Source organism: Pseudorca crassidens, chromosome 6 (genome assembly GCF_039906515.1).
Source record: "Pseudorca crassidens isolate mPseCra1 chromosome 6, mPseCra1.hap1, whole genome shotgun sequence".
Taxonomy (NCBI): domain Eukaryota; kingdom Metazoa; phylum Chordata; class Mammalia; order Artiodactyla; family Delphinidae; genus Pseudorca; species Pseudorca crassidens.
This window is the reverse complement of record NC_090301.1, coordinates 86,069,767-86,090,176: the sequence shown is the minus strand read 5'-3', so window position 1 is coordinate 86,090,176 and position 20,410 is coordinate 86,069,767. Positions and strand designations below refer to the sequence as shown.

The 20,410-nt window shown below is 38.2% G+C and overlaps 1 protein-coding gene across 1 annotated transcript in view; it reads left to right on the top strand.

Moving 5' to 3' along the window:
* ARHGAP15 (Rho GTPase activating protein 15) overlaps positions 1–20,091 on the top strand; it is a 624,143-nt gene extending 604,052 nt beyond the window's left edge. The window contains exon 14 of the mRNA XM_067739897.1: positions 18,463–20,091. Within this exon, the coding sequence (XP_067595998.1) occupies positions 18,463–18,646 (184 nt within the window). The 3' untranslated portion in view covers positions 18,647–20,091. The remainder of the gene's footprint in view (positions 1–18,462) is intronic.
* The last annotated feature ends 319 nt before the right edge of the window (positions 20,092–20,410 follow it).

Below are 20,410 nucleotides of genomic sequence, written 5' to 3'. Positions count from 1 at the left end.
TATCTGATTTCCTTTCAAAATTACTTTTGCCCTGAATGGCACATTCCTGGCACATACACCACCATTCTCCATCCAAATCCCATGTAGACATTATTGATTGGTCACATCACTCTTTCAACTTCAGGGTCCTTCCCCACGGAGCAGACAGCCACCATCAGCCAGGTAAAGCAAACCTGTGTGTCATCTCTGCCAGAGAAGGTCTGTTGGTCCATTGCCACTATTCTTTTATAGGTGTTATGAAAACAAAAATGCAGACTACAGACACACCCTTATGCTTCCAAGAGAACAGGAGGCTCGTGTCTGTTTCCTTAAAAATTCCCAGTGTCTGCCTTTTTGTTTCATTCTTTATTTTAATAAATAAATGTATGCCTTATAGCAAAAATATACATACATACCCTTTATATGTCTATTATATTTAAAGCGTGTACACATATACCTAAGATATTATTACAACCCCTTAAATTTTAGGGTTTCCTTATTTTGCAGTGGAGTACTATGCTTTCCATGTGTTTCCGAGCGTGTCAACTTTCCTTACAAATCATTTCAAATTTGAGGAAGAAAAGAGTTTAAGCTTTTTTTAAGCGTTAAATTGTTCAACAAGGACATTAGAACTCTTCCAGCCCAACTGTCTGATTTTCCAAAAGAGGGAACTGAGGCTGAGGAAGGCTAAGTGAATCCCCAAAGTCCTACATGCAATAAAAAGTGGAGCCAGGGGAGGAAACCAGGCTTTCTGTTTCTTTGTACACATTGATCTTCTACATCAATTAAAATTGTGTGCATTTACGAGACAAAGGCTTCCTCACTGAATCGCCTTTTTCTCCAGGTTCCTATGCTGTGTTGGGTCAGTAAGCCTCAGGGATGTCTACACAATTCTCTAGGTCAGTGAGATGGATTCTTTCTCATTTGGATGATGTAGACATTTCTGTGAAGAAGCAAGACTGCTCAACACAAACCTCATAACTCCTGCATTCTATTTTTGACACCTTAACCTAAAGTAATTTCACACTACCTCATAAAACCTTTGAAAACGGAGCATCCACAGATGATATTTTGCACTTACTGAATTCTCTTTTCCAAAAAAAAATACCTCTAAATGTTACATAAGATTGCTGTATTTCCAAATTCAATTCTCCAGTCATCCTCTGTAATTTTTTTTTTCAAAAGAAGTAAAAAGAGAAGACAGGGGAAAGGAGAAAGGGAGAGGATTGACATGGAAAAGGGCTCAAGGGTTTCACTGATGATCTTGACTTCCCTCCTGGACTTAAGAAAGAGAAGCTAACAAGAGTGGCTGTGGGTTTCCCTGGTGGAACAGTGGTTAAGAATTCGCCTGCCAAGGCATGGGACACGGGTTCGAGCCCTGGTCCGGGAAGATCCCACATGCCGCAGAGCAACTAAGCCCGTGTGCCACAACTACTGAGCCCGCGCTCTAGAGCCTGTGAGCCACAACTACTGAGCCTGCGTGCTGCAACTACTGAAGCCCGTGCGCCCTAGAGCCCGTGCTCCGCAACAAGAGAAGCCACTGCAAGAAGCCCGCGCACCTCAGCGAAGAGTAGCCCCCGCTCACCGTAACTAGAGAAAGCCCGCGCACAGCAACGAAGACCTAACGCAGCAAAAAATAAATTAATTAATTTAAAAAAAAAAAAGGAGTAGCTGTGGACAGCTTTGCTCTGACTGTAGATAGAAAAGTATAAGGGAGTACCTCATTTTTGTTCAGTTCAGCTCACTTTCTGCTTGAGCAAAACACATCTGGGTGAGGAAAAATTTAACCTGCCAGTGACCTATAAAGCAAAATCAATTTGTAATAACAGGAAGGTATAGAATACCCAAATTTCCTACTGCAATGAAAACAGGAGTAAAGTAGAAGGTAACACGTCACCTAAACTCAAAGATTCTGCAATCTAATTGAGGGAGATAAAACATATGTGCATGAAATACCTTAGAGATAAAAATAAACCATCAACAATAATGTAATACAATCTGAATGTTTAAATGCCAAGAAAGCAAATAACGAAGTGATCAGAATACAATTCTTAAAGGCTTCCTCGTAGAAACAAACTTAAATATGGTTTTGGATACGGTGACTGACATACAGTGCAAAGCCATTCAAATGTGTGTGCCCGTAAGGATAGACAAACAGGGAAATGGACCTCTGGACCATGAATTAATGCAATCTGCTTTCGTTATCTTTTTTTTTTTTTTAACTTTTTTTTAATTAATAGATTTTTCAGAACCGATTTAGGTTTACAGAAAACTGAGCAGAAATTACACAGTTTTCATATGCTATCTAGCCCCACACACCCCCAAACACACATGCAGAATCTCCTCTATTATTAACATCTTGCATTAGTGTGGGACATCTGTTACAATTGATGAGCCAACATCAATACATTATTATTAACTAAAGTCCATAGTTTACATTAAGGTTCACTCTTGCTGTATATTATATTGATTTTGACAAATATATAATAACATATATCCACCATTATAGTATCATGCAGAATAGATCTACTGCCCTAAAAATCCTCTGTGCTCTGCCCAGTCATTCCTCCCTCTCCCCTAACTCCTGGAAACCACTCATCTTTCATTATCTCCAGAGTTTTGCCTTTTCCAGAATGTCAGATACTTGAAATCATACAGGCTTTTCAGATTGGCCTCTTTCACTTAGCAACATACATTTAAAATTCGTCCAAATTTTTTTTTTTTTTTTGCGGTACACGGGCCTCTCACTGTTGTGGCCTCTCCCGCTGCAGAGCACAGGCTCCAGACACGCAGGCTTGGCGGCCATGGCTCACGGGCCCAGCCACTCTGCAGGATGTGGGATCTTCCCGGACCGGGGCACGAACCTGTGTCCCCTGCATCGGCAGGCAGACTCTCAACCACTGCGCCACCAGGGAAACCCCGTCCACATTTTTTCATGGTTTGATAGCTCATTCCTTTTTATCATCAAATAATATTCCATTATTCCATCCCATAGTTTGTTTATCCATTCACCCACTGAAGGACATTCATAAACTTTTGAATTTAAAAACAAAGTTTTTTCAACTTAAGTTTTTTAACCAATGCATTACTTAGGTAGGAAATACAGTTCTCAGAACACATATTCTTTTCACCTTGAGACTTCTTTGTCTAGGGGAGTATGTTGTCATTTTCTATAACGTGATAGTAGGTCATCATTTCTCTCCTTATACTTGTGAGTCATGGACCACCTCACCCTTTTGCTTTCATTCTTTGGTAATGTGCAAGCAAAGCATTTAAAAATATATAACCAAAAGATGAGAGTTACAAAATTAAGTTCTGAATTTTTAAATTGAACATGGTTATTATCAAACATCTATTGGGGTTTATGTCTTTTCCTTTCCTCTAGAACTACAAGGATGTTTTGTCTTCACAGGAAATCAGACTATAAATCTAAATTTGAAATTATGCCTTTTTCTCTCTTCTTTAGTCACAGTGTTAATTATATCCAAAGAAACAATTTTATGACTTTTTCAAAAGTGACATCCCAGGCTGTTGTTGATTCTCTAAATGGAGCCAAAATGTCACCTGGCATACCTGTGTCTTCCTTTTTGACACCAAATAACATTGATAACCAAATTATTCTAGCAATAATAATTTGAAAAGCCTCCCCCACCTGCCATTTGAAGGAAATTTTCAATGAAAGCCATTTATTTGGCTCCATAATTATGTATACATTGTTGATTTTAAGACAGCACACAGGAGGCTTTGCCAGAAAAATTTTAAAGTTTAAGTAGAAAAAATAATCACAATATCTTTCTGTCATTTGCTGCTTGTATTTGATTCCTTAAAATGCACAGCTAAATGCTCTCTACACACAGATATCACTTGGTAGGCGGGGTGTATCTTATTACTGGGTTATTTTCCAGTACATTTGGCGTAGTTAAGGTAAAGTGTATTAACTTTCTCTCAAAATAAAGATGAAAACGGAGTTGTAGCGGTTGTGAATGCTTCAGCCATTGTCAGGAAGTTAAGAACTGACAGGAGGTCCAAATAATCAACTCTGCCTGGTGCATATACCGTAGTTTTCCCCTGGGATATCCGGTCTAATCCTACAATGTATCTGACTGGCATGAATGTAGAATTACTTTCAATAAAGATTTTATTTCAAGCTTGGATGATTTCCCCCAAAACATCTTGTCACTAAGGCAAAGTATATCATAGAATATCTGATTTTTTTTTTCCTCCAAGTCAGCTTTTGTGGGTGAAAAATACACATTTCAACTCAAGTACTCAACTCAGGTCAATTCGCTGTAAAAATCACATTTTAACATATCTAGACTGATTAAAGGTTTGCCGCGTTAAAGAAATCGGGGAGCTGTCAAGGAGAACTTACCCTAAAGTCTGCAAATGTAAAGAATAAGTAACACATTTGCTCATCTACAATTTTCACCCCCCCTGCAGTAAACTCCATGCAAAGAGCTAGCGGGACAGATGCCTCCACAAGCTAACACCGAGCTTCTAGAATATTTGTCGTTTTGCAAGTAAGGAATATTTAAAGGTCACACCTTCCAATAAGTATAAGATTGGTTCCAGGCTATAGGAGAAATATGAATGGCCTGGTCATGATCACACTAAAAATAATCTTCATTTCTCTATTTATCCTTCTCTCTGTCTTTATCCTGTTCTCTTCCTTCCTGATGCCAGATTAAGTCAGCATGTCAGGATAGGGGAACCGTCAGTAGCAGTACACTACTCTATTTTGAATTCACTGCAGTGTTTCACTTGGTGCTTGCTTACATTATTTCAGCCTTGGTGTCACTTTATTTAATTTATGCTTGGTTCATATACACTTAAAAATAGCTTAGGTTACCTATAGTCTCACCCCTTACTCACTAAAAGCACACAAATCACATGGTTTAGTTCTGGTGGGATAGAAGTAATTTTTTAATATATAATAATTATAGCACATTTTACAATGTTTTAAATTCAAAATCCCTCTTATCTCTATTATTATACTTTATGACTAACATATAATATTATGATAAAATGTATGTGCAAGAATGAAAACTCAGCATGGATAACAGCAGATGAAACTTGAGAGAGACACAAAAAGGTCTAGATTTGAGTCATAACAGGTGATTACAGAGGTGTGTGCTGAACAATAGACTCATGAGTTAGCCTGACGTCCATATGTACAAGGACAGATGCAGAAACTGGCACAATTTATTTCTCCACCACACTACAGATTATAAATTCATGTGTGTAAAAGCAGAACAAATAGTTTCTATCTTTAAGCCAAGTATTATAAACATTTTGAAGGGGTTTGTATTTCTGCAGATACATCAAGCATTTTACCTAAAATAGAATTTGATGGTCAGATTTTAGATGGCCAAGAAAAATGGTGTCACTGTCTTTAACTTCAACCATCCATAGTATAAACCAGTTAAAAATTACATTTTATTCTAAACTCCTCTCACCAGTTTTGTTCAAACTGGGTACATGTTAGAATCTCATTGTCAGATAATACATGGGAAGGAAAGGCACCCTGCACACTTACAGGCCCTTAACTAGCTCTCAAGAAATATTATCTCTGTCCATCTCTGCCTTCGTGTTCTCATCATCTCGGAGTAGGTATGAAACTCAGGTGTGCCAGAAATGTAAATATTGTGCCACAATTGAAACTAATTTCCCCTGTGAGCCCTATTCATCGAAATGATTTAAATTTAGTCAGTTCAGAGTGTCTTCTAGACACTTCTAGACATTTTCCTGGATCCTTTCTAGTTCTGGAGGGCTACATATGGCCTCAGCATTTGGTGGGGGGCAGGGAGAGCATCCGTTTATACAGTATTTCAATAAGTATTTACTGAGCACCTAGTACTATGTGCCAAACACTAATCTGGGTCTAGGAATACAGCACTAAACAAAAACAGATAAAGTCCTGGTCCTTAAGATGTTTACATTCTACTAGAGAAAGGTAGTAAAGCAGATAAGCAGGGTAGTAAGGGTCTGGCTTTTGTCACCTGTCCTGGCTTGTCTCCATTTCCTTCTGGTTTTCTGTCATCATCCCCAACTTCCAATTCCAGGTCCAGGTTTCAGTCACTGGTCAGACAGACACTGTGGAGTTATCTTATGCCACCCTTGCGTAGATACACCATGCAGTAATTTGTCTTTATTCCTGATACAGTGAACATGAGGAAGTCTGGAATTTTTTTATAACCCTAGGTTTTCCCCAAGGAGGGGAATATGGGTCTATCTGATCTCAGAATCCTCAAACCTTCCAACAGCCCGCATCCCCAGGGAAGGGGGATAAGAAGGACTCAGGATTGGGCCACATTCATGGGACCTCACCAAAGTCTCAGCTCTCTTTTTAACTCTCTTTCTACCTATCCAGAGAAATCTTTCTCTTGTCTGGCAGCAGGGCAGCCTGGCTCTTGATCTACCTTCCAATCTATTGGTTAAGCCATCGCTGCAACTCTGAGTCCAGGGCACTTAGGCCGAGTCCTTTTCAGTTCAAATGCCCTAGCTTACAAAAATCCAAAGCACTTTCTCTGCTTTTCGGTTGCACCATCCCTCCACTGAAGACAAAACGCTGCTGATTGAATCTTGGAGAAAAGAAAGAGGCATTAGGAAGGGTGGGGAAGAAACCTCAGTTATTATATACTATCCCACCTCATCTCTAACGATAGTTTGAGTTTCCCAGAATGTTCATTCTTTCGTCATTAATCTGGAAGCCCAAACCAAACCACACTTTAAATGTCATTCACTTTGCCATTCAATACGGGAATCTGGAACATCTCTGAATGCCTCCTGATGGGGAACTCATGTTCTTTTTAAGTGCAGAATGTTTAATAACCTTGATAGATAGTCCCCCTATTTTTCTAGTATACACTTGGAAAAATCTATACCAAATATTAATAATAGTAATAGCTAAGTGATGGACTTATCAGGGATTTTTAGTTTCTATTTTGACTCATCTACATTTTCTAAATTTTCTATAATAACTGTGAATCTTTTGAAGGAGTCTAGTCTATTTTCATAACTCTAATTCGTCGTATGGAGGTGAAATTTGTCTCTGGGCCAATTCCAGGAACTGGATTTACTAGAGGAAAATAGACTTTTTCTTCCATATCATGGCTTTTTGCTTTCAGTCATCGTGGCTTCCCTAATTGTTCTTTTTTCCAAACCAAAACACCATCAGTCCCTGCCCTGTGTCACTGAGGAGCCTGTCACTCTGCTTCACACATTCACCCTGGAGCCTCTATTTGTGCAGCCTCTCAGAGTCAAGTCACTGTGAGAAACATCTAAAGCTTGTTTTTCCTCAGAAAGTAAAATTAAGTGTGGACGAATGAATGCTGACACCCAAACTACAAGTGATTCTCTTTCAGCTATTCTGGGACCTTTTAAATAAGGAAACAATTTTCTAGAAAACTGCTGAAGATTTGATAGATGCCCTTAGCGAAATAGCTGTTCTCTTCAGCTATGTGAAAAGAAATTAAAAAAAAAAAAAAAAAGAGGTTGATGAATCCTGACTTTGCATATTGATAGTATTCCTTTTAGTTTTATCTAACATCACAAGGCAAATATTTAAGTTCTGTATTTTCCACTAATGTCTTATAATTAGGTGCCTTATTCTGCTTGGCCTAATTAATGCTGATCCATGCACACCCCCAATGTTCTATATAAAATGTTACTAGCTCATACTAGTGTTTTAACTGCCTTATTGGACAAATTCCAAGTAAAGAATAATAAACAGTCTTATATTTTTTTTTTCTTTTCTAAAAATACTCCCAACATGTAATACATTTCCTAACCTTTCTCCCCTAAATCCAGGGCAGTGTCTTCCCAGGATGGTGATATTATCCATGGTTATTGGTAGATCAACAGAGCTCAGGGAGTAAAAATTAAGACTTCTTTTACTGCGGACAAGGTCAAATCTGAATGGCTAAAACCATTTTAAAGCTTAAGAGAAAACAGCTAAGGGAAACAATAGCTGAAACTCTCAACCAATCTCACAAGTAGTGCGTTTCTTTTCACAGTGAGAAGTGAATGCTCTCAGAAGTTTAAAACACTGTGTGATTCTGGAGAAAAAGACAATATGTATTCATTTGGTTTTTCTTCCACCTGAACATCCTTCTCATCCCTATAAATATATCCTTGGATGTGAGTTAGGTGATTAAAAAATCAAAATATGTCACCCAAGACTTGTGCCAACTTTCTGACTCACTTCTCTTCCACGTCTGCCTCAGGCCTCAGGCCTCAACATTAAGAAACCCCTTGATTTCAAACCCCAAATTCTTGAATCTTAGTTATTTGTGGAAAGAATATCTATCTCCCAGAGTAATAAAGATCTGCATCTTCATCTAGGTGCTACTGCCGCTTAACTACATGGTGTTGATCAAATTATTCAATCTTTCTCAGGCTCCTTTTGTCCATCTGAACATTTTCCTTCCCATCTGAAAAAGAAAAAAAATGGGAAGATTCCTAATGTTTATTAAAGTTATCATGATTTAAACAGCAAAGTACTAGCTAAGAATACACACAGAAATCATCCACAGAGTAAAAATACCAGGTGTGTGTGTCTGTGAGTTGTAGGAAGGTAGCATCACAAATCAATGGAGAATGGAAATTTATTCAAGAAATGTGGTTGGGGGAATCAGCTAGCTTTTGAAGAAAAAGAAGATTGAGATTACCATCACATTTCAAACAGTAAAATATACTGAGATGAATTAGGGGATATGAAATGAAATCATTTTTTAAAGTTAGGAAAAAATATTAATGACATTTATCTGATTTATTTAAATGGATGAATTTTATAATAACAAAAACAATGATAGAAATTCCAAAAGAAAGAGTGCTAGATGTGACCACACAAAATTTAAATAAACAAAACTAAGGAAAAAAAGAATTGGGAGAATATAAGTACAACAAAAGTAATGAAGTATTATGCATCTTAATACATAAAAAACTCACAAATCTATATGTACAAGGATGTTCATTGTAGCATTGTCTGTAACAGCAAAAAATTAGAAGCAACCTAAAAGTCCATCAGCAGGGGAATGGTTAAATAAATTATTTCCATATTATGAAATGTAACAACATTTTTTTTAAAGGGTGAGGTATTTTTATATGTACTGACTTGGAAAGATTCCCATGATATATAGTTAAGGGGGAATAAAGCAAATTGTACCATATTATGTACTTTTTTAAAAAGAAAAAAATATATATATATATAGATAGGTAGATGGATAGATAGAAAAGCATCCAGAAGGAACACCCATCTGTTAATTAGAGTTATCATGAAGGAGTTTGACTAGAAAACCAGAGTATTTTACCTTTTTATTCTACATACTCCTGATTAGCACACTGTTAAAGACTATGTGTTAGTTTTGTTATACAAAATAAGTAAGTGGATTAAGTAAACAAATAAAATGATATGCTCTCAATAGGAAAAAGGCAGGTGATATGAACAATTGTTCACAGAAGAAAAAATCCACATGGCTGTTCTTTTCTTAACTTCTTCCCCATTACCTAACTTAAAAGAATCCTAAATTCAAACGACAATCATTTTTCACCTATCAAGTTAGCAATTATTTTAAAAAGAATAAAACCAAGTGATAATAATGCTAACAGGACTATGGGTTGTCATGTTACGTATCCCACGTTATCATATTTTAAGAAAAGAGAACCAATATCTTAATCTAGCACAAGTTCTCAAAGTGTGGTCCCGGGACCAGTTGTATCATCTCTAGGAACTTGTGACAAATGCATATCCTCAAGTCCTTCTCCAGAGGTGCTGAACCAAAAATCTGAAGGTGAAGTTCAGCAAACTTGTGTTTCATATGGTTTCCAAATTACTCTCATGCATGGTAAAGTTTCAGAACCATCTATCTAATTGTTACATTTCTACTATTTTACCCTGAGGCAGGGTTTCTCAACAGCAACACTATTGACATTTTGGGCTGGATAAATTCTTTGTTTGGGGGACTGTCCTGTGCATTGTAGAATGTTTAGCAGCATCCTTTGCCTGTACCCACTAGATACCATAGCAACTCAACTCCCCCACCCCGCCCAGTCATGACAATCAGAAATGTCTCCAGACATTGCAAATGCCTAATAGGGGGAGTGGGAGTGGGTAGTTGCCCCATTTGGAAACCACTGCCTAAAGAAATACTCCAAAATGTGGAGAAAGAGTACAAAAAGATTTTTTAATACATCAATTTCACTTATACTAAGAAATCATAGGGTACAGCCCATTCTGTCCCATATAAGATAATGAGTAAAAAATATATACTACTTATATAAAACATGGGAATTGCTCATGATAGAAGTGAAAAACGGTGAATACAAAATTACATAGAAAGTATTTTCTTGAATATGTATGTAAATAAATTCCTTATACATTTATATTAAATGCTGGCAGTGTTATTCTCTTGCTCAAAACCCAAGGTTGAATTCCCATCACTGTTAGAATTAAGTCCTAAATCCTTACCAAGTCCCATGAGTCCGCCCACAGCATCTCCTACCTTCTCTGCCTCACTCTCCTCTTCTCTATTCCTAGAACCACCCAGCCCAACTTCACCACTGGGGCTTTCTACCTACTTTTCCCTGCCTGGCGTTTTCCTTCCCTTGGTGTGTGCACATAAGCTGCTCTCTGCCCCAGCGTCCCTTCCTTAGAAAGAACTTCTGAGCACCTTGTCTGCCACATGTGCACTTTCCACCTCTCTACACAGTGGAATAATCTAGGGGCTGTATTATCTACAGCCAGCCAGGCTCCACTCATTCTTGGTAAAGAAGAATCTCTGGGGATGGATTCTAGGCCAGGAGAAACTTTTAAAAGGCTCCCAGCGTCAGTGGAAGAACCACCACTTCTCTTAGTTTTTCTTGAAGTACCTCAGTGCCTGAAATCACACCGTATACTGATTAGTGTATTGTTCGTTGTCTGGTTCCCCCACTAGATTGTATGCTGCATATGGGCAGGGATTTTGTTTTACTCACTGCACCATCCTCAACTTCCAGAACAGCGTCAGGCACCTAGCAGGTGTTGAGTAATAGCAGGTCTACTGAGTAACAGATTTTTATGAATGAATAATGGGTACCTTGAGTTACTGTTCACAGTTGCTGGTGTGGTTTTTTCTTTACTAAATTTTCAAATTCTAATAGAATGTATTACTTTATAATCATAACAAAGAAATTAAAGCTGATTTTTAAGTCTACCTTTGAAAATTGTGATATATTTGAAGCACAGTGATTAATACATAAAAGATATTCAACAAATAGTGACTACTGTTAGTGTTCCTTTTGATATTATCTACTATGTAAGGGCTTTGGCTATGATATCCCATTTTATCCATGGTTGTTATCACCTTATAGAATACATATTCCAACCAGAAATAAGCCATTTTGAAGTCTATGGGCTAGTCACTTTTTTTTATTTTATCACTCCTCCTATCTTACTGTTCTGAATATTGCTTTAAAGATACATTAGACTCTCCCTGTAATGGCCAATCAATATAAATATGAAACAAGTGAATAATTGAAAATGTTTCAGTCTTTTGCAATGAAATCAATGCAAAGAGGGCACTCAATAAATGCAAAGAATAAGGCCATGTTACCTGTGAATGTGCGACTGCCATATAAAGTACCTTTTCCATGATGTGCTTTGAAAGAATTACATACACGTAGCTTTAAAGATAATTTAAAAGCAAAAATGTCAGAATATAGCAGTAATTCCTTTTTAGGAGGATAGTTTTTTGCTTACTTTGGAAAACAATAATATGATATTTAAGTATAAAATTGAAGACTTTACAATTAGTTTAAATCAATTAATTTATAAATTTGCATATAAAAAATGACTGAATCACCAGTGAATCACTGCCTTGAAATACATTAGTATTAAATGCAAAAACATTTCTGAATGCTCTTCTGCTTTTGCAATATTTGAAAAATTTTCTAACATACAGCCATGACTTTAAGGGAGAAGGTAGAATTCCTGCTAAGTCCCCAATCTTTAAAAAAAAATAAAAAGGCCAGTGTAGACAGCAGTATAGTTTGTGCAAATTGAGAGTAGGCAAGCATATGGTTAGCATGGAACCCCCCCCCCAAAGTAGTTATAGCACATAGGAAACATAAGTTGAGCACATTGAAAATTTATTCTATATTTAACAGCCTCTCTTCACTGAAATGGTCAAAGTCACAATTAACATTTCACATACAGTGGATGAGCTGTATTTTGCAAGTGTGACCTGATGGCAAAAGTACGTTTACCACCGCACTTTCCCCATTCAAGTTAAACCATCCTAAAGTTATGTCTGTTGGAAAATCACAGCAATCCAGAGATAGGGAAGGGAATATTTTTAGTACACCTCCAATAACCTGAGGCTTGTTCTGCAGGCAATTATGTGGCTTTCGACTTGCTTTGCAAGTCACTATGGTAACAGCAAAGCACAAACTTAAAAGGAAGTTTGCATCCGTATATCTGTTTGGAGCTGGACTATTATTAAATGCTTTGGTCTTCTTAATTCAGCATTAATTTTTAGTTTTATAGTAAATCTCTCTTTCATTTTGAATCATTTGGCTGTGATTTTAAGCAACTAAGAAATTCCTTTGAGTTAGCAATTCAGCTCACTTTTGGAAAAACTTACCCAGCATAAGGCTCTGAGGATTTTTTTCTGCCTGGGGTCCAGCATCTATAGCTCTGGATTATAGATTGTTTCTAAAATAATCTAAAATTGATGGATCATTGCTCCGTCCATTTGGGTCCAACAAAAAGTAGCTCTGGTATTTCTTTTCCTTCTTATGCTGTAAACTGTATATCACCTTTTTGATCTCTTGCCAGAAAAATGAATTCTTACCCACTTCAAGATTTTATAAACTTGAATTTACTTAGCGGTATAAGAGTTTCTTTTAAAATGAACACATATCAAGTGCTATTTTGTGAAGAAATTCATAAAATCATAATTATTTTTGTCAGGCTATTTTAAACTAAGCAGTGTTAATAAATAGCCTTTTTCAAAAGAGTTGCAGTTTGGGGTATTTTTCCTATTAGTCAAGCATTCACAGGCACTAAACTTTGAGCTCTTCTTGTGGCTGCAAATCACGTATCTTTGCTATAAGGATTTCTTGGGAGTAATCTAATGGTGAGTAAACAAACATGTAGAAGAATTTCCAAATATTGATCTAAGATCTAAATGTTTTTGCACCTTCTTACCATCCATCAATTTACTGTATGGTAATCTCTCAACCATGTCTCTGCTCTCACCTTTCTCATTCAGATGTGGTCTTTTGCCTTTTGGCCTTTGTTTTGTCCTAAAAAGGGAGCTTCTTTCATTTCTTTGCTGAAAACAGGTTAAATTGTAGCTCAAAATTTACAACACTGTCATGGAGTTTAAGGCCAGATGAAATCTAAGCCCTACCAGAGGGGTGGAACTTGCCAGAAATGACCACAATCTGACCTCTTTAAATTAGCTGCTATGGAGTTCTGAAGCCTGGGTGGCATAGGAGGGTAAAATCCATAATGTTTCAGACTTAGTAGATCCTTAGCAAAGCACACTAGAAGTAACATTTCTTAATGTATGCTGTTTATTGTCTCTCAAGAAAGAGGATCCACAACGTGCAAGTAAGTTAGGGAGCACAAGAGTTACACAAAGATGAACAGGGTTAGTTTTCTGCAGGACTTGTCAGAGCCTTTATTATGCTATTGTGCATTGTAAATTTCCAAGAAGGAAAAATGGCATATAATTTTCTCCAAAACTTTTCTTACTCCAGATTGCTATTTTTGTGAAGTATGTCACAGAGATGGTGTTTTGCAGAACTCACTTTAGTGAAAGCTGTCTTGGAAGTACTGCCAAACCCATAGTAAAAATGTATTTGGTTTCTGAATCAGATCCTCCCCTCCAATAATACAACTCAACTGCATTTTAAACTACTGGAAGTACAACTTACTGTTTTTGAGAGTTTTCCATCTTACATACTAGATTGCATTTTTTTCCATGCAGGGCTTTTATTTCTTTCGATAGCCTCTATTTCTCCTCTACATATGTTTTACTAGTTGAAGCCTTCAGAAATAATGACACTTGCAATGCCCAGATAGTCCCCATAGTGAGAGTGGAAATTATGACACCCATTGATCTGAGGTAAAAAACTGAGATTTGAATAATTTCGTAGGATTGTATTCTAGCTGTATTTTGACATTGTGGTTGACTACTTATGTGGTCCTAAATCAACCACTTAACTATTTAAGAGTCTGTTGAGGTACAGCGTAAGTAAGTTCACATTTGAATAGTGAAGTCTATAACAGCATGAATACATCCATAACAGCATGAATACATTTTCCAGACATCCCCAGTTTGGGAGCCTTCTTTGCTAGAAATATCTATCACCACTCTTTACTATAAAGGGGTTTAATCTAATGTGAATGTTGATGTGAGAATATTTTTGTCTATCTACATGAATCATATAGTTCGGTAGTTGGTGACTTCCACCCCAAAATAGTCTTCACCCTCAGCATTTTCTAACCTAAAGATTGATTGATTTCTCAATATACCAACTACTGGTTGGTTGATATTCAGAACATAAATTGCCAATGAAATACATACACACACACACACACACACACACACACACACAAGCACACGTTTTGTAACAGAGAATAGGCAAGAAAGCATGCATTCTGTATAATACATATCCACATTTTCTTAACATTCTTTCTTAACTACATTTGATTTTTCTAAAAGTTATTGCAAGTAACTTAATTTTCCCAACTTGGAAAAAATTCCAAGCTGCTAAGAAAATTTAACCTGCAGTAATGCAAATATAACAAGAATACAACACTAAGTGTTATTTGGTAAAATCTACATGTAACAAGATTACTTGAAAGCACCCATTAGTTAAAACTGGTTTTATTAAAGTCACATGGAGAGTGTGAAGAGAAATGGACACAAATAACACAGGTTGAGATGGCATGAATGTTCCACATTTACACACGCAGAAGAGCTCAAAGTGAACACTTGTCCATGGGAAATTTAGGAAACCGATGACTTGGCAGAAATCCATTACAGGAGTCCTCTCCCATGATCCACTGGCCAAGAGCGAATCCTTTCCCAGAGGGGGCTCTGACAGCCCGCTGTAGCCTCCTACTCTTCACTCCATTGAAACTCAGCCTTGCTTTCCTCTAGATTTGGTCCTGCTCTGGATTCTCAGATCAGAACTTTTGCTGAGCAGGAAAAATATAAAGAACACTGGGAAAATTAAAAAATAATCTAGTCCCATTTCAGCCTTCTTTTTCTCCTCTCACAGCTCGAGTCCCACCAGCTATATCTTTCCTGTATGCCCTGGAGACCCCTCCAGTCACGCCAGTTCCTCCAGATAGCCTAGACCTCTTCCAGCTTCTACCCCCATAATCTCCAATAATGACAGCCACAACTGTCCCTTCCAATAATCAGCTTTTGGACGTCCCTTGATTTCTAGCCTCACCTTGAGTTTGACACAATTCTGGTTCCCAGCTATACCCCAAATCTCATTGTTCCTGCTATTGACTGAAATTATAGCCATTATTAACTAGGAAACTATATCTCCCATCATCAATCTGTCTTGAGGTCACCCCTTTCTCCTTTCAGTCTCCCTGGACTCCAGGTCCTAATGTTCTTCTTCTCCCCTGTTGGCCCCATATCAGCCATTCACCTTCATACTTAAATAGGCTTTTGCTTTTTTTTTTTTTTTTTTTTTTTTTTTTGCGGTACGCGGGCCTCTCACTGTTGTGGCCTCTCCCGTTGCGGAACACAAGCTCCGGACGCGCAGGCCCAGCGGCCATGGCTCACGGGCCCAGCAGCTCCGCGGCATGTGGGATCTTCCCAGACCGGGGCACGAACCCGCGTTCCCTGCATCGGCAGGCGGACTCTCAACCACTGCGCCACCAGGGAAGCCCTAGACTTTTGCTTTTAATTTTACCTTCTTCATGCCCCATGCCTTCTGAGCCCTGTTCTCTGATAGATAATTCTTATCAGCCTAGACCTTTGCTACCTATGGGTAATGTTTTTAAAGCAACTTTTACCTAATAGTTAGTTAATTGATCACTTATGTTATCTCTCTCCATATTTGTTTAACAAAATTTTAAATTATTATTGTGGCATAGTCAATGAATGAGTTAGCATCCCAAAAAGGTATTACTTTAAATCCAAAAGAGAAAAACTGTCTTCCTTCACAATGGATCATACAAGTGATTTTTATATTCAAGAGGTCTGGGAGAGGCTCAAGAGAGACTTTAAGCCAAGGTGAATAGGTGTATTAAAGAGAAGCAAAGCCCCACTCCATTTGTGCCTACTCCAGGTTAGGAGAGTGTTTTAAAATCATTCTACAGACTTTTGGTAAATGTAGTAGCAAAGTGGCACAGTTTCTTACATTCCAAAGGAAACTCTAAACTTGAAGTCTCTGATAACGCACTGATACTTTAAATGTGAGAATCCCTTCCAGAAACGTAGTATTGCCAACATTACGCACAGGTACAAATGCTTTCCATTTGAAGGAGAAGAAAAGTGAAAATGGGAGGCAGAATATCTTGAATATTCAGTCCAAGTTTAAGAGTAATTTTCCCCACAATAAATCCATTGTAACCAGGCTGTCAATCACAATGCTACTGTGAGGAATAAAACTCCAGACCCCCTTATGGAAGGACCAATAACCATGTGGAAGATGGTAGAGTGACATGACAGCCCAGTTATTAAGCATAGGAGCCATAACACACCCCAGGGCAATGATGTTTCCACGGGAGCTGCAACCCACCTGCCTGGGTCTGAGCCTCAGCTCTGTGTGATATCAGGCACTTTGCCGCTCTTGGCCTCAGTCTTCTCGTTTGTCAAAAGGGCTTAAATAATAGATACTACCTCATGGGATTGTTATGAAGTTAAATGAGACCCCAAAATTGCTTAGAATAAAATCAACTATATTTCAATTTAAAAATCAAATTAAATAAAAAATAAATAATAGGGACTTCCCTGGCGGTCCAGTGGTTAGGACTCTGCACTTCCACTATGGAATAGGAGTGCGGGTTTGATCCCTGGTCAGGGAACTAAGATCCCGCATGCCTCTGCGGCCAATAAATAAATAAAATTGCTTAGAATAATACTTGATTTTGCTTGATTACTACTGATATTGATCAGGTCAATGACATCTTGCTGACATCTTGTGGGGAGTCACAAACTGAAGGCTTTGGCCCTTCTCAGTCTCTTTCAGGAGAGAGAAGGCATGGGCTCTTGGTCACCGAAATGGTATGTCAGAGATCTGGGTTTGTGGAGAGATGGAAAGAGAGCAAGTCTTCCTTCCTCCTGCCTCCTCTGAGTGGGAACTAGGTAGGCCCAAACAGACCAAACACAGAGTCCGCTAGAGCTCAACCAGTGCCCCAGTGGGCTCTGAGACTGGATGCCCCACTGCCTTGCAGTAAAGTATTCTTTTGCCCCACTTTATTCTCTGAGCTTATATTTCCCTTGGGTCGGTGTTCTGCAGGAATGCAGAGTACAGTATTTCTTAGCACCCTGTCCTTCCATGTGCTCTCCCTATTTCCCTAACGTCACTAAAACCTAATTTTAATATAAAACCAAGGGGGTTCTAATGGTGAGAATAAGCATTATTTTTTTTAATTTTAAAGTCTCAATTGATAGGAGGGGGCTTTATTTTCTTTTTAAGAGTCCCATGTTGAAGCAGGCAAGACATTACCAGTAATAAAACCACATCCTAATGTTTCATTGGTATTCCAGCTCTCCACAGTCCTCACATAAGCAAACATTTCTTTGATTCCAGTGGGACTCTTCTCCTGTGCAAATGCTACAGTCTTCTGCATTTTATTGAGATGTGAGCTAAATTGAGTAAAATGGGTGGGGACACTTAGAATTTTGTTATACACCTAAATGTCCCAGAACCTACCCTCTCTACAAAACATATTGCAATTAGCATTTGTCAGGAATACTTTACTCATGCTAATCACTAAAAACTTAATTATTTTTTTGGTCTTTCCATCATGAATTATGTATCTATTGTTCTATTTTTTGTGTGTTTGGCTTCTTATATATTCTGTGCATGTTTCCTCCATTGACTATAACCACTTCACAGGTTGAATCTTGTTAACTCTCCACAGTAATTTTTCTCATTTTTGCTAATTTATTCATTCATTCATTCCACAAACATTTATTAAGCACCCACAATGGCCAGGTATTATGGGGATAGAATCCTCCCCCCAAAAGTCATAGGTTCTATTTCCATATAGTAAAGTACACAGAGTAGAAGATTAAATAATGCTGTGGTCTAGTAGTATTTCTGGAACCTGAATTTTTTTTTTTTTTTTTGCTTGTGTTGCATTCTGTGTTTTGCCAAAGCCAATCACTGCCCTTATTCTCCTTCTTTAAGTTGAAATTTAACAAAGAAAAAGGATTCAAGAGCACAGAACTTTATAGTTCAAAAGTAGCCACAATTTTATTCAAACTCCAATGGGTCTTTTTTTTCTCTCTCTCTCCATAGGATAGTGGCCAAGGCATCCAAGAACCTCATGTCCACACAAAGCCTAGGGATTGTATTTGGACCCACCCTTCTGCGAGCTGAAAACGAGACAGGGAACATGGCGGTGCACATGGTGTACCAGAACCAGATCGCCGAGCTCATGCTGAGCGAGTACAGTAAGATCTTTGGCTCGGAGGAAGACTGACAGACAAGACGAGTTACTGAGTATGTTCACATCTGTCTCGAGGCCTCATATTTTTACGTTTCTGTAAACATATTTCTGAAATATTTTTTTCCATTCAAGAGACAGATGCCTCATTTTGTAAAAACTTAATGATGATTTTGTGTTTAAGTTCCAAACATTTGAATAAAATAGTTGACAGTATTTGCCTATATGTGTTCTACATTAACCCCTTCAGTGTTGTGCATTCCAGCACTTCTAGGCCTACATTATGCATGCTCCATGCTATAGAATATTGTTCAGAGGACAGCATATATCCAAAAATAGCCTTAATTCGACTCCCGGGCATCGGATGTGTGGTTGTGTATTTGCAGACATGTGAGTGAGTGTGAGTGTGAGTGTGATTGAGAGTGTGGGTATGTGTCCACACAGGTGAGCCTCTTCACTACCCTGGCTGCCTCAGGCCTCTGCCCATACGCCCACGGGTACACGAGTAGAACCAAAAGACGGGAGAAGGCAGAAATGAATACTTTTTAAATAGAACAAAGGAAATCAGAATCTCAACCAAAATAGACATATTTCCTCTTTCAAGAACCTTTTCGTTAAGCATAAATCTAGTCCAGCTATCCTTGGCGCTAGATGCTGAAATTTACAAATACATGTTGAATGGCATTTTTTCTGAAGAAAAATGGCAGTTCAAAACATTTGCCATTGGATATGTTTTGTTTTGTTTTGTTTTTGCGGTACGCGGGGGCCTCTCACTGTTGTGGCCTCTCCCATTGCAGAGCACAAGCTCCGGACGCGCTGGCTCAGCGGCCATGGCTCACGGTCCCAGCCGCTCCACGGCATGTGGGATCCTCCCGGACCAGGGCACGAACCCGTGTCCCCTGCATCGGCGGGCGGACTTTCAACCACTGCGCCACAAGGGAAGCCCTGGATATGTTTTTTTACATATACTATTTGCAGTCCCATAAACATACTGTCTTATAAATTAGAAGCAAAATTAGTGCCCTGCAATTTTGATCTTTATATTATACAGGAATTGCATGACTGTTCATTTTTAATGTTAACATCCATTTTGAATCTTCATCAGACTGTATATCTTCCTTTTCCCTGGCTATGTCATTTTATGTAGAATTTTTATTATGCTTCTGAGGATGCTTTATTGGTGAATTACATTAAATCCATCTAGAAAGAACTTTTTTAAAAAAGGCTTTTTTTCCATATGCCCTAAGGATTACTTGACTGGACTTGGATTGCTTTATCCATTTGATGGTTAATTTCAGTTGTCATGGATAAACAAAAGGGTAACTGTCTAGAATATATCAAACATTGTTTTATTTTGAAAACTGTGTTCTAGCTGAACACATCTCATAGCCGGTTTTGTGAAATTATTCTGCTGATATAAATGTAGACTTATGTTTGACAGCTTTTTAATCAAATTCAAATGGAATAAATAAAGCTAATCCAGTGCGATAAAGAGTAAGTCTAGTTATCGATTTGTTCATAAAATGAAAAATAAAGCATGTAAATAAAACACGTGAAGCACGGATCCAAGAGCAAACACTTAGAGCAGTAAGGAGCTCAGAGGCCTGGGCTGTCTGCGTGGGTGGGGTATACAGTGGAGGGAGAGCGGCTGCTCGAGAGACAGCCAGATGTGCACAGCTCCAGCATCCACGGAGCTGCCTGAGGAAGGAGAGGTTTCCCTTACCCCTGTTGAATGTCTTCATTTTGGCAATGGCGCCAGTAAGTTGGCTGATGGCCAAGAACACAAGCGACCACAATAAA